Here is a 14696-nt window from a genome sequence, read left to right as displayed (position 1 = left end):
CAACCGTCTGACAGTAAACCCGGTGGCTATTCATATATGGAATGAGTGATGTATTGGACGTCATCATTGATGACGTTCAATTGAACGAATGATAAAGGGGGCTAAGTTTCGTTAAGCTGGCGAGAATCACTGCGATTTGGGAGTCTTGAAAACTGGCCCAGCACTGTGCCTGAAATTTGACATGTATATGGACAAGAATGCGATCTACCTGTTGGCGTAGGCGTTATACCTGGCAAAAATCAAGTTTTCGAGTATTTTGTGTTTAAACTTTTTTTGTGGGAACGGGCACGCGCTCAAATAAACATTGTGACGTCACTTCACAAACAGCGCTAGAGATCCGCCATCTTGTAACGCGACAAAGAAACTCAGTGTCATTAATTCAATAAACACAGAAAAATATGATTGTGTTTTATAATCATTAATACAAATGTCTATATTTTGTGCAGCGGATGTTTATTAAGACAGATACGGCAGAATTATGTAAGTATCTTTGTGTACTTTACAGTAGATTTGATAGTGGTAAACAACTGCGTACCGGTAAAGTTCAATCTAGCCGATTTTACTACGCAAGAAATTTAAGTATCTCGCTGGCAAAATGAGCTTGACACATCAACAACAACCGGATCCGATTTACATCCACATAATATTGTGGGAATCCGATGCAATGCAAATTACTCATGTTTGATAACGTTTGATGAATTCGTTATATCAATATGCATTTACTTTCAAGGGGAATAATTTTTAATTGAAATGTGCGATTCAATGACACTGTTATATTGGGATAATAAGTCGTTTAGCCGTTATCATGATAAGTATATTGTTTGTTGTGTTTCATTTTCATTAAAAACATACTTTTACTGTTTTTTCCTTAAAGTAAAACAGTTCAGTAGTCATTATATCTTGAATTTTAAATATTGAAATAGATGTCGGATTATTCATATTTTCGGACGTTGCTACGTAAGCTAGTTGTCAACATAATTATTAATATACTGATTTACCTTTTACGCATACAGTTATGCAACTGTTGTCTACGTAATGATACGCTGTTTAATGTCTATAATGTCTTCCTGCCCCTGATGATAATAAGTATTTATCTCAACAAACCCCAGCAATGTCAATGGTCTGTCAACATAAGAAAAATATTAGCTAAAGAAACTTCAGCGTACAATTTATATAGCAGTGTCCGACAAATCCATTTTTTCATCGGGCTACTGAAATGTTCCAGCTGACGCCCGCCGGGCTACTATAAATCTATAAGAGCGGTAGCCCGTTTTATTGACAGACATACGTAGAATAAACACGCTGACCATGTGTTTCTACACCGTGTCTTGTTTATAATCCGATAACAAAGTGCAATCAATTATCTTATCAGTCACCGATCACTTGCGGTAATGTCGTAAACAGTAAGAGTGAATTTTAATCATTCAATCAGAATCAACATTTGTCGTCTGCTAATAATATAATGAGAGCCGGTTGGATAGTTGGCGCACATGATGCAACATCATTTCGCAGTTTGGAATTCTTTGTTAACCGCAACAATGAGTAAGAGCGACTACGTTTTTTATGTCGTTAAATATCCAAGGATGCAGAACATTAAATAAATCAAAACAATAGCGGATTCTTCAAAACGGTAATGAAACCGAAAATGAATATTAATAACAACGCGGTTAACACCTGCTAATTAGTTTGCATTGTCAATTAATAATTGGATTGATCGACTGTTAATCAATAATCCCATATATGCCCAATTTAATTTTTTTTAAACCAAATTATGGGAGGGTAATGTAGACGATGAGAGTCATAAACACAAACGTTTGAAATTTTCTTAAGTGTCAATTGAATTTCGGCATATGATTCTATTTAAAGATATGATGAAATAAGCTCCCAATCAGGACCGTTCAATTGCAACTTGCGTAAATCACCTGCGACGGTTTGCACACGTTGTGTACAGCTATTTTAGGTTACAAAATTCTACATTTAATAAATGAATTTCTTTGTCCAGACAGGGACCTATACAAACGTATAGGCCCCTGGTCCAGATAAAAAGCGCGCACAAATTGGCATGGGTGTATTTATTTGTAAATAAAAATTTCGTAGTGGGTACATCATTGAGATCATTTAATTTCCATTAAAAGTTTCGTTGTGAATTTCAACTAAAGTACCGGGGTATCTCGCGAATTATTTGGCATTGACATTTCCTCTTCATAAAATATAATGTAAACACGCTGTATCGTTACCGTTACACTGTATCAGTTCCTTCATTATTGAAACAATTATTGTATTGTATACTGACTGCACACTAGTGTCGTAACATACGGATGCAATACGTAAATTCGGACAGAACTTAAAGTCGGACACAAGTAAACAAATGATTTAATACTCTTGATTTCTTGAAACTCGGTATTTGTTGTTAAAAAGAGCAATTGCATTGATTAACACCATACGAGTCAGTCGTATTGATCATCTAAACGCTTTATTTACGTTTCCAACTTAATGTGCTGTCCGAATTTAAGTACACATACATGTGCACATACATGTAATATCTACATGTAGTATATGATTTTCTTTGGTACATTTACATTTAAGTACACGGTGCCTGTACTGTAACATTAATTAACGATATTGACTGTGTACATCAGACTACTTGCTGTATTATGTATATGTATGTATACATATTATGTATATATGTAAATGAAGAAATAAAATAAAGATGAAAACCTGCATCTTATCATTTTGTAGGAAAATTATATGGGCTACCAAATATTTTTATTGGTAGCCCAGTGGGCTCCCTGAAAAATAAGAAATTTGTCGGACACTGATATAGTATTGACATACCTGTATGATGAAGCCAACCCCGTATCGAAAGTCAACCAGAGTCGTAACATATTTATGTCACGCTATAAATCAAAGAATACTCATTTTCTTGGATACATTTCTACATATATTGGTGAATGAATATAAATTACTGCACCGAGGAATATTTTAAGGTTCAAATGTTTCAAATGCATCTTACAATAGATGAAAATAACTCTCATCAGTCTGAAATTCACAATTTTGACGCCATTGTCGCTTTGTCCAAGACTAGTTTTAATTTGGATACTTTCGAACGACCTTGACATTTTTTGCTGAAATTGTAAACATTACTTTCGTTTTCTGAAATCTATTATTTGTGATTAACAACAAGTCTGGTGGATTATAAAAATGATTTCAGTGTGAATCGGGTAGTTTTAAATATTTACTTTGAGTTTGTATTTACACTACAATTTGTTCACAAAACAAGCCAGAATATTCTAAAATACCGGGAAATGTCATTCTGAATTTGAAAACACTTGAGCACATGGTATGTTACTAAAAGTAGAAATACCATCATATGACCGTGAAATCTCGGGAGATTCGCATTTCAAGAAAGTCTGTCACATCGCTGTTTTTCTCGATATGAAAGAGCAGAATAGATAAATTTTAAATGTTTAAGATAGTATTTTGTGAAAGAATGTATCAGTTAAATGTGAAAAATGTCAATCTTTCCAATCAAGTGATTGATATGGGCCAATAACTGCATTTAAAAGCTGTTTTGGACCGGTCTTTGTTAACTGTCGACTTTCGGCATTTTCTGGTTGACTTTCCTAATGGGGTTGGTCCATAACTATAAAGTCGCGCCAGTCAAAAATCATAAAAAGCGACATTTAAAGTTATGGTAGCCAGAATTAGAAAAATATGTACAACTGAGCAATCAATCATGACACTCTGATGCCTCATGTTAGTGCAGTGATTTTTCCACCAGATTCTCACCAAGGTGATCCCGGTTGATTTCACCACAATTGAATATATGTCAGTACACAAATAAATTATACAGCAGGTAATGACAATCGATAAATGTCTTAGTTTTAATTTAATTGTTTGCACAAATTTGGACACTCTTTGTGTCTGAGATATGTTGGGTTAAATGACTTTACAACAAAACATACATCTCTGAATCTGCGATACATTACAGTTAAAGTTTAACACATGTAAAATACCAGTATTCAGATCTGAAAATATCCTAAAAAACTCGTATGGTATGAAGTACATATATCTTGTGACGTATTTTCATTTTAAATCTTGAATTTAATGACGACTTGAATTTAATGACGACAAGTCGGACATGCAGTTAAATATTTTTATACGTATATCGTGTGACATAATTTCATTTAAACTCTAGATTTTAACGACATTAGTCTGACGCGTGCGGCGTTATTTTATTTAACAGTAAAACAAAAATTAAGTAGAATATCAAAAAAATACAAAAAGTGTACTTGTAAATAAAAACTCCTTCATTCCGTATAAAGATTGTACGTTACAGCAGAGCTCCAGATAACTTTTCTGAGTAATTGGGTTAATACCCACTACTTTTGAGTTCAATTGGGTATTTTCATATTCAATTGGGTACAAAAAAGTCGGTACCCACTACCGGGTACTTTAATTGACAATTGGGTACCTTTGTTTTAAAATTGGGTATGTTCATTGTCTTAAATTCTCACCTGCTTACCTGAATAAGCTGGTTGTAGTTCCACTCTTAATTGATTAGTTTCAGAGATTTTGTGTCATTATGTAGATGTATCCATAATATACAGTCTTGATTTAAAAAAAAAGTTCAACGATTTTTTCCACCAGTTTTCTTACAATGTAAGCACTGACAGCGATTGCCTCCGACATAATATCGTCAAGAATTAGTTTCACTATATTTTCCGCTTCTGATTTTGTGTTGCCTGCGGTTAAATATCTTAAAATTGAGTTTCTTTGTGCCTAGGATACGATGTTTTCATTTTTAAGGCCTCACGATTTCGACATTTTCACAACAATAACACGTAGTCACAAAGACACTTTTTTCCGTACATATTATTGTGCTGAAGGTTATACTGAAAGCGCTTGGACAAAGCGGAAAGAATCCGGGTATTTCGGACCAGGGTATTTCCGGGACAAATTTACTCGTTATGCAAAGGAAAAATATGATATGCGTAATCGGCAATTTCAATGGGGTTTCGGAACGCATAGTTTTATTTTTCTATGCGTAATCAGCAATTTTACATTGGGTATTTGCACAAATGCCCACCTTATCTGTAGCTCTGTTACAGTAATCTGTGAAACAACGTCATTAATAAAACAAAAAAATGTTTGACCACAACGGTGGCTAATAATGTTTACGAAAAAATACAAACAATATAGATTTATCTATTACATAACATGTTAGAATTTTATCATGCATTTATAATCACTTATAAAGAGATTTCAATATACAGTTACATGCATTGACATTTTTTTTTAAGCCAGTGCCTTTTGAATTCAGAAAATAATCAAGATAAACCATAAAATTGGGAAAAATAGATAGTAAACCATAAACTTGAGAAAAATGAGGCATTATTAATATGATTATAAATAACAGAATTACAATAATATTGTTTGGAAGTGCATGATTGAGTGCATTTTAAAATTTATATTATAAAATGCTGCTTGAATTTCTTTTTACCTTTCATATGTAAAAAAAGAAATATCATCTGCTAGTGCAAAATATGACTTGGAAAGCTGGTTTATGGTCATTTCGTAGCAAAAGAGAAGAAAATAAGTGCATTAAATAAATGAATTCATATTTTTGTATCTGGAATAGTTGTATTTCAAATAGATCCTCCACCCTATTATGGCCGAATAAGGGCTAAATTGCTTTCCGACTTGAAATGAAAAGGCATATTGGTTGATCGTGTAGCGTTTATGTGCAAAATTTGAGGGCCAATTGATAAAGCTTGTTGATGCCAAAACAGGTAATAATAATAATTTATTATCAGGTACATGTACACAAGCAAATAAGTATATTTAACCCTTTCAGTGCGTGAACCGAATTTTAAAGGCCTTTGAAAACAGTTTGGATCCAGATGAGACGCCACAGAACGTGGCGTCTCATCAGGATCCAAACTGTTTGCTATTCTGATAGTATTCTTTGAATTTTTTTTAAAGAAAATGCTTATTTTAGAAATTCAGCAGACGACATTTTAGCAGACGACAAATTTCCCAGCATGCAAAGGGTTATTAAGATGCTTAAGGTGTGGAAGACTCATAATCAGGTTTGGTGTCCCTCAAACCCTAAGCGTCTTGTAATTCCTTATGCAGTTTGTATAGATAGTGCCGCATCCTGACACGTAAAGCTTGTGCTTTGTTGGCAGCGTTAGTTGGCTGTTAACAGGTTCATTGTGGTTATCTCCACCATCAGTCTGTCCGTCTGTCCTAGCCACTATCTCCTACACCATAAGCACTAGAACCTTGCAACTTAAACACATGGTAGCTATGAGCATTATGTGCGACCCTGCACTATTTGGAATTTTGATCTGACCCCTGGGTCAAAAGTTAAAGGGGATGGGGTGGAGACGGGTCAGAGATTTTCACTCATTTTTAGCTTGACTAATATATATGAAATATATATAATGGAGCTATCCTGATCACGTCGGCGTTACCGTTAGTGTGCACATGTTAAAGTTTGTGTACTACCCCATATATTTTCTTTGTCCTTTAACAAATTACTTTTATACTTTGCATACATGTACTTCTTTACCAACATGACCCTTATCTATAAACAAGAGCAGACAACTGTATCAAGCATTTTGACAGAATTATTGCCCCTTTTATACTTAGAATATGCATATTATTGATGAATCTATGTTAAAGTTTGCATACCACCTCAAATATTTTCTATGTCCTTTGCCATATTGCTTTGACTTATTGTTTTCATATTTTGCATACTTCATTACCAACATGATCCCAATCTATAAACAAGAGCAGACAACTGTATCAAGCATTTTGACAGAATTATTAACCTTTTATACTAAGAATATGCATATTATTGATAAATCTATGTTAAAGTTTGCATACCACCTCAAATATTTTCTATGTCCTTTGCCATATTGCTTTCATATTTTGCATACTTCTTTACCAACATGATCCCAATCTATAAACAAGAGCAGAAAACTGTATCAAGCATTTGACAGAATTATTGCCCCTTTTATACTTAGATAATTGAACATTTTGCTTAAATTGCCATAACTTCTTTATTTATGATCACATTTGATTCATACTTTGACAAAACAACACTAACCTGACATACCACAATGCACTGCACCCAAACTATCCCCCATGCCCCACCCCAGAATCCCCCCCCCCAAAATTTTATTTTTATAATTATTTTTGAAACTTCATCTTTTAAATTACCACCAACCCACATAAACCACCCGTCTCCATGATGGCTTACATTAACCTGTCAAGCACTCGAAATCTCTGAAGACAATAGTTACGGTCAATCTCAACCATGCATGGCCGCATTACCAACCCTGGGGCGCCCCCTGGGTCAAACATGCGGCATGGGAATACGCGACGGCCTCTGCCGCACCATTTTTCACCAATTGACTTCAAATTAATACTAAAGATTTCTTATGACAACACAGTGTCTCGACCATCCATGTTCACATTACCCACCCCAGGGCCCCGCCCACTTTGGTGGTAAAGATCCCAAGCTATTTCAGCATAATTAAAATCCAAGCCATTTTTGTGGTCAAGACCCGAGCTTTCTCACCATAATTAAAATCCAAGCCAGTTTGGTGGCAGAGACCCCGAGCTATTTCAATATAATTAAAATCCAAGTCAGGTTAGTGGTCAAGATCCTGAACTATTTCGGTATAATTAAAATCCAAGCCAGTTTGGAGGTCAATTTTTGTGGTAAAGACCCCGAGCTTTTTCAGCATAATTTAAACCATAGCCAGTTTCATCGCCGAGACCTCGAGCTATTTCCGCATATTTAAAATCCAAGTCAGTTTAATGGTCAAGATCCTGGACTATTTCGGTATAATTAAAATCCAAGCCAGTTTGGTGGTCAAGACCCCGAGCTTTTTTAGCATAATTAAAATCCAAGTCAGGTTAGTGGTCAAGATCCTGAACTATTTCGGTATAATTAAAATCCAAGCCAGTTTGGAGGTCAATTTTTGTGGTAAAGACCCCGAGCTTTCTAACCATAATTAAAATCCAAGCCAGTTTGGTGGCGGAGACCCCAAGCTATTTCAGCATAATAAAAATCCAAGTCAGTTTAGTGGTCAAGATCCTGAACTAATTCGGTATAATTAAAATCCAGGCCAGTTTGGTGATCAAGACCCCAAGCTTTTTCAGCATAATTAAAATCCTAGCCAGTTTCGTGGGGGAGACCCTGAGCTGTTTCAGCATATTTAAAATCCAAGTCAGTTTAGTGGTCAAGATCCTGAACTATTTCGGTATTATTAAAATCAAGGCCAGTTTGGTGGTCAAGAACCCGAGCTTTTTCAGCATAATTAAAATCCTAGCCAGTTTCATGGCCGAGACCTCGAGCTATTTCCGCATATTTAAAATCCAAGCCAGTTTGGTGGTGAAGATCCTGAACTATTTCGGCATAATTAAAATCAAAGCCAGTTTGATGGTCAAGATCCTGAGCTATTTCAGCATAATTAAAATGCAAGCCAGTTTGGTGGTCAAGAACCTGAACTATGAGCATAATTCAAATCCAAGCCAGTTTGGTGGTAAAGATCCCGAGCTTTTTCAGCATAATAAAAATCCAAGCCAGGTTGGTGGTCAAGATCCTGGGCTATTTCAGCATAATTTAATTCTAAGCCAGTTTGGTGGTCATGACCCCGAGTTATTTCAGCATAATTAAAATCCAAGCCGTTTTGGTGGTCAAGACCCCAAGCTATTTTAGCATATATTTTTTTGGCATAATTTTTTCTTACCCAATTGTTTTCGTACACACATTTTTTTCGTACCCATTTCTTTCTGTTTTTTGACAGAATAATGCCCCCTTTTATAGTTAGAAAATTGAAAATTTGGGTAAATTTTGTGTTCAGGTCTACTCTTATCCTATTTGTGTTAAGGTCTACTCATATCCTAAAGTATCAAAGCTATATCGTCTACTTAATGTTATAAGTCATGTAACTGACATTTTTGAACATTTTATTTCTTTCCCATTTTTGTTTTATTTATTAAGGTGACATACATCAACTGTTTAAAAATATTAAGTCTACCTTTTTGGTAAAAATAATGTTTTTACCAAATTTTCAAAATTGACATTACGGACACATGTCATTTGCTGAATGAAAAAGTAGCATAACTGACATTTAGTTAAATTTTCAGGAGAAGGAAAAACTTCTTTATTGAAATAAAATAGGGATACTTACAGAGTGAAACAAACACATGGGATATTTTCAGATTTGAATACTGGTATTTTACGCATCTTTAGGCAGTTCTGTGTACCAAGGATAAATACAATATTTAAACATTCATGTACAATGCACAATACTAAAAACCTGAATTGTAACTGTAATGTATTTCAGATTCAGAGATGTCTGTGTTGTTTCTAAGGTCATGTGAAAAATTAAGTTTACATGTTTATAGGTTTAAAATTGCAAATTGTCCTCTTACTTGCCCTTGTATTTCAAGATAGAATACTTTCCTTCCCAGAGGAAAGAGATCTGGGTTTGAATCCCAGTGGGGGCTTCAGAGGATGATTCATTTTAAGAAAAATGAATATATTTGCTTTACTTTGTCTCTAACTTAACCAAATAACTCTGACAATGCCTTTACAAGTATGCAGTTTTTGATAATTCAATTATGCAAGAAACATGTATAATTTTAGGGTAGACTTAGACAGCAAACTAAGAATTGGCATCCATTTTAGTTTTTTAAGTCAATACAACAATTAATGCATATAGGAACACATATTTAAATTAAAAATGCAACAATCAGAGGACATAATCAATTATATAGTAAATGACTACTTTAAATATTTTTAGCACTGTTTGTTTTTCAGAGATTTGTGAATATGACGTTTTATGTTCTTCCCATTGAACTAATGCAATATGTGCTTTGGAACTGGAATCATATAGTGTTGGAAAGCTGATGTTTCACGTCCAGAGGGTCCTTGCTTCCGGAAAGCTGAAAATTGTATATGATCTCCCCACTCATTCCATCCCGCGAAACCCTTAAGGTGTCGCAAGTCTAGTAAGTCAGGTAAGTTTTGTTTTGTCAAAGTTTGAATAAAATCTGATCATAAATAAAGAAGTAATGGCAATTTTAGCAAAATTTAATAATTTGACCTCGAGAGTCAAGGTCATTCAAAGGTCAAGGTAAAATTCAACTTGCCAGGTACAGTACCCTCATGATAGTATGAAAGTATTTGAAGTTTGAAAGCAATAGCCTTGATACTTTAGAAGTAAAGTGGATCTAAACACAAAATTTAACCAAATATTCAAAGTTACTATGTCCAAAAAGGGCCATAATTCCATCAAAATGCCAACCAGAGTTATGCAACTCGTCCTGTACAATCCCCTTATGATAGTTAGTGACAGTTCCAAGTCTGAAAGCAATAGCTATGATATTTATGGAGTAAAGTGGAACAAAACACAAATCTTAACAAAAAATTTAATTTTCTACGTATAAAGGGGCCATATTTCTGTCAAAATGACAGTAAGAGTTACATAACTTTGCCTGCACAGTCCCCTTTTGATAGTTAGTAAGTGTTGCAAGTATGATGGCAATAGCTTTGATAAATCAGGAATTAACAAGGACCTTATCACAAATCTTAACCAAATTTTCAATTTTCTACATATAAAAAGGGCACATAATGCTACCAAAATGCCAGCCAGAGTTATCTAACTTTGCCTGCCCAGTCCCCTCATGATAGTTAGAATGTTGTCCTGTTTCAACCAATATAACAATAACTGTTATATTAATTATTATACAATAGTAGTAATATAAACTTCAATAAAATCTTGTTGATGGTGAAGTGGAAGTTATGCAAGCCACAGGTGATAAGCGTGTGGCTATGATATTAATTAGTGAAAACATCATTTTGAATGATAAATAATCATATTATAACGAAACACCAACTTTCTGAAAAAAAAATCACTATCAAATATATATATATATAACAAGGTATTCAACTCGAAATCACCTCAAATCACCCGAAAACATGGTGTACCAAGATTGAACGCAATAGTTTTGATACTTTATGTGAAAAGTGGACCTAAACACAAAACTAAAACAGACGCTGATGCAGACTATCAGGTGATAACAATAGCTCTTTTTTTTCCAAAAAGAGATGAGCTTAAAAGGGCAATTACTCTTAAAACAGTGAGGCAAGAGTTACAGTTTATGTGCAGAGCAAGTCCCCTCAGTAAGAACAACTTAGTTCGATACTTGTAAGATATGCCCCAGACAAAATTTGACAACAAAAATGAACAGTAAAAGTAGGGTAGCAAGAGTCATGGTTCTTGTGCACTGTACTTTCCCTCAATAAATTTAAAACCTCTTTAGATTTTCCAGATATGCTCTGGACAAAATTTATGAACATTACTAAACTTGAGGTTAAAATAAAATTAAAGTTCATGAGCACTCAGATCCCCTTTGTGATGACAACAAGAGATGAATCCTCTTGGATGATTAATTCAAGATGTAATCATATAAGCAATAACTTCAAGAATATAAATGATTGTTTACAAACAAACAAAAATATTGTTATCAACAGCAAAGATAATGGCTCGCCTTCTCAAATGTACATAATACATCATATCTATGTTCTCGAAATCCTCCTAAACCAATATGTCTGGTCCACATTTTATTGATTCTCACCCAATGTCAAAAACATGATTTCTTCTAGTTTTCAAGATAAATATAATTGAAGGACAATATTTAATATCTCTTCAAATGTTTTTATAATGTATACATTAACAAGAGATGTGTTTGTCAGGAACACAATGCCCCCTAATGCCCCACTTTTTTGTTGTTGACCTTTGACCTTGAAGGGTGACCTTGACCTTTCACCACTCAAAATGTGCAGCTGCATGAGATACACATGCATGCCAAATATCAAGTTGCTATCATCAATATAGCTACTTATGACCAAGGTTAAAGTTTTGTGAAACATACAATGACAGACACATACAATGACAGACAGGCCAAAACACTATATACCCCGGATCATTCGATCCGGGGGCGTAAAAAGCAGAGTCTTAATGTTAATGAGAAAAATGGTGTTTTATCTAATCTGTATTATGGAAATTAAGGGCTACACTACACCAACATGTTCATGAATTGAATAAAAAGGAAACACTGCAATAATAATCTTACATACCCATTCTCTTGCATTCATCAGGAATGAGCATAATTATCCTCTTTAAAAGTGACTCCAACTGAAAACAATACAAGACAAGGGTTGTTTGTAAAACATGCATGCCCCTCATACAGGCTGTCAGTTGTAGTAGCAGCCATTGAGTGAATACGGGGTCATCTGCCAGTCATGATCAATGTACCTATGAAGTTTAATGATCCTAGGCATAAGCATTCTTGAATTATCATCCGGAAACCATTTTACTTTTTCGTGTCACTGTGACCTTGACCTTTGACCTAGTGACCTGGAAATCAATAGGGATTATCTGCCAGTCATTATAGATGTACCTATGAAGTTTCATGATCCTAGGCGTAAGCATTCTTGAGTTATCATCCTGAAACCATCTGGTGGACTGACCGACCGATGGACCGACCGACCGACGTGCAAAACAATATACCCCCTCTTCTTTGAAGGTGGGCATAAATATAAGTCAAACCCATGGATTCTCCCCGATTGTGCACTTTGCCACTTTGGGTTAATTGGAAGCATGGGAACAAGAAATTGATGAAAATAACACTGAAAGATGAACAGACCAGAACAATGACAGTGATCTACCATTGAAGTTGAATGATGGGAAAATATGTGCATGTTCAGCCTAATCTACACAATTTTGGAACATTAGTGTCCGAGATCTCAGGCGGAAAAGAATTAAAACATTAAACATCACTGATGGGGGAATGACCTCACAGTATGTGCATGTCTGCCTTATAAGAATACAGCTTATAAATTGACATCATATTGGCATCATTAGATACTGAGATGTTGCACAGAAATGTAAAACCTAATTAGAAATGTTTCACTATTGATACAAGTCTCAAAGAACTCTACACTGGAATGGCACTTCTTGACGATAGGGGCATGTGAACCTGTTTGGATTCTCCATATAAAATTTTATTTTACTTAGTGTTTGCAACTTGTGTGTAAACAAATTAATCTTCACGGGCCAATGACTCCATAAAAACTCAACGGAGCAGAATCACCTGACAATATATGAATGTCTACCCTGTGAGAAAAGTGCACATAAAGTTTAATCAAATTTGAATCATCAGTAACCTGTGTTTTGGCCTTACAAAGAATCATACAAAATTGTAAGATTATTAACAAAAGGGCAGTAAATCCGTAAAAATTATTATAGTGAAACGATCTGAAATTATACAAATGGACATTAATGTTCCAAATTTGATGGAATTTTATACACATTATGTACATAATAGGGCTGCTGTGTATAAAATTTCATTAAAATTGGATCATAAATGTCAAAGATTAAACACAGAAAGAAATTATTACACTATATAAACATACAACAGCTAAAGGCCTGAAAAACACGCACATGTCTAACCTTAAAGGAAAGTCTGTGTGAAGTTTTAATGTCAAATTTTGATAATTTCTCTCTGACATCTTGCGTAAAAATGAATGAAATAGAAAAAGTCATACATATAATCAAAGGTTCATTTTGCTAAACAAACATTGGACCAAGATGACTTGACAACTATTCCCATGTCCACCCTACTGGGATGTTGCTTATGAACCTTCATCCAATGTGGATCATGAGTGTATGAGATCTCAGGTGGAAACAAGAAGTGTGACAGATGGAAAGACGCCCAAGAACCATTATTGTGTGTATTTGTTTTTACCTCAGCAGAAATAGTATCTGTTCTGTAGCCGTCAAACTCTGGCAGGGACTGGGGCTTGAAGTACCTGAAGATCTTCACCGCATGGTCCCAGTCCAGGTCAATATTGAGGACATTGTGATCCTGTAACAAAGAACTAGTTAGTAATTTGAATAGGCGACTTAATGACTGGGATAAACGACTTAGCGACTGGAGTCAGCGACTAAATGACTGGGATCAGCGACTTAGTGACTGAGATCAGCGACTTAGTTACTGGGATCAGTTACAGAGTAACAAGGATCAGCAACTTAGTGACTTGGATCAGCGACTTAGTGACTGGGATAAGCGACTTAGTAGGGCTGTCACGATTCACCGGTATATCGCGGTGCATGTCGTGAAAAAAATCACACCGTGGTACAGCGTTGCCGCACCAGTTTTTTAAATATTATTATATTAGCACAGATATAAATACATTACATAATTATTTTGATATAGATATCGTTTTGAAAAATGTAGAAGCGATTCAAAAGGGCTAAATAAATAATCCGTTAATATCCAGGTCAAGCAAGCGCTTCCACTTGTAGATGTTTAACTTTCACGTTTAAAATACGGCGATGTATGGGTCTGTACCTTTTTTGGAATTAGGGACAGATTTCCTTTGCAAATAAATTCATAACTATCCAAAAGATGTTTATTCTATTTCTTATTTTCTTTCTTTAGTATATCGATCGTTCAAAGCATGGCACTTCCGAATCATGTTATCTTAAGATTCTGAATAAGTCGAGGAAGAGTCAGAACGCTACGGATTTTCAATACTGGGCCCGCTGACTCCGCATTTTGAACATGCCCTTGAAGCGTTCGATTTACACAGATCGTAGTCACAG

At 35.0% G+C, this 14696-nt stretch overlaps 1 protein-coding gene and 1 long non-coding RNA gene across 3 annotated transcripts in view; one reads left to right on the top strand and one right to left on the bottom strand.

The window, feature by feature from the left end:
• The window catches only part of LOC127845581 (uncharacterized), a 478937-nt gene that overhangs the window by 82394 nt on the left and 381847 nt on the right, over positions 1-14696 (top strand). The gene's annotated exons all lie outside the window — the stretch shown is intronic.
• LOC127845162 (calcineurin-binding protein cabin-1-like) overlaps positions 1-14696 on the bottom strand; it is a 125293-nt gene that overhangs the window by 72106 nt on the left and 38491 nt on the right. For both annotated transcript variants that reach the window (XM_052375923.1, XM_052375932.1), the window contains exons 25-26: positions 13837-13956; positions 12167-12224 (exon numbers count right to left, since the gene is read on the bottom strand). In XM_052375923.1, coding sequence (XP_052231883.1) covers positions 12167-12224; positions 13837-13956 — 178 coding nt within the window. The remainder of the gene's footprint in view (positions 1-12166; positions 12225-13836; positions 13957-14696) is intronic.

This window comes from Dreissena polymorpha, chromosome 1, assembly GCF_020536995.1.
Source record: "Dreissena polymorpha isolate Duluth1 chromosome 1, UMN_Dpol_1.0, whole genome shotgun sequence".
Lineage (NCBI taxonomy): Eukaryota > Metazoa > Mollusca > Bivalvia > Myida > Dreissenidae > Dreissena > Dreissena polymorpha.
Note: the sequence above shows the minus strand (reverse complement) of the source record. Positions and strands in the feature narration are given on the sequence as shown.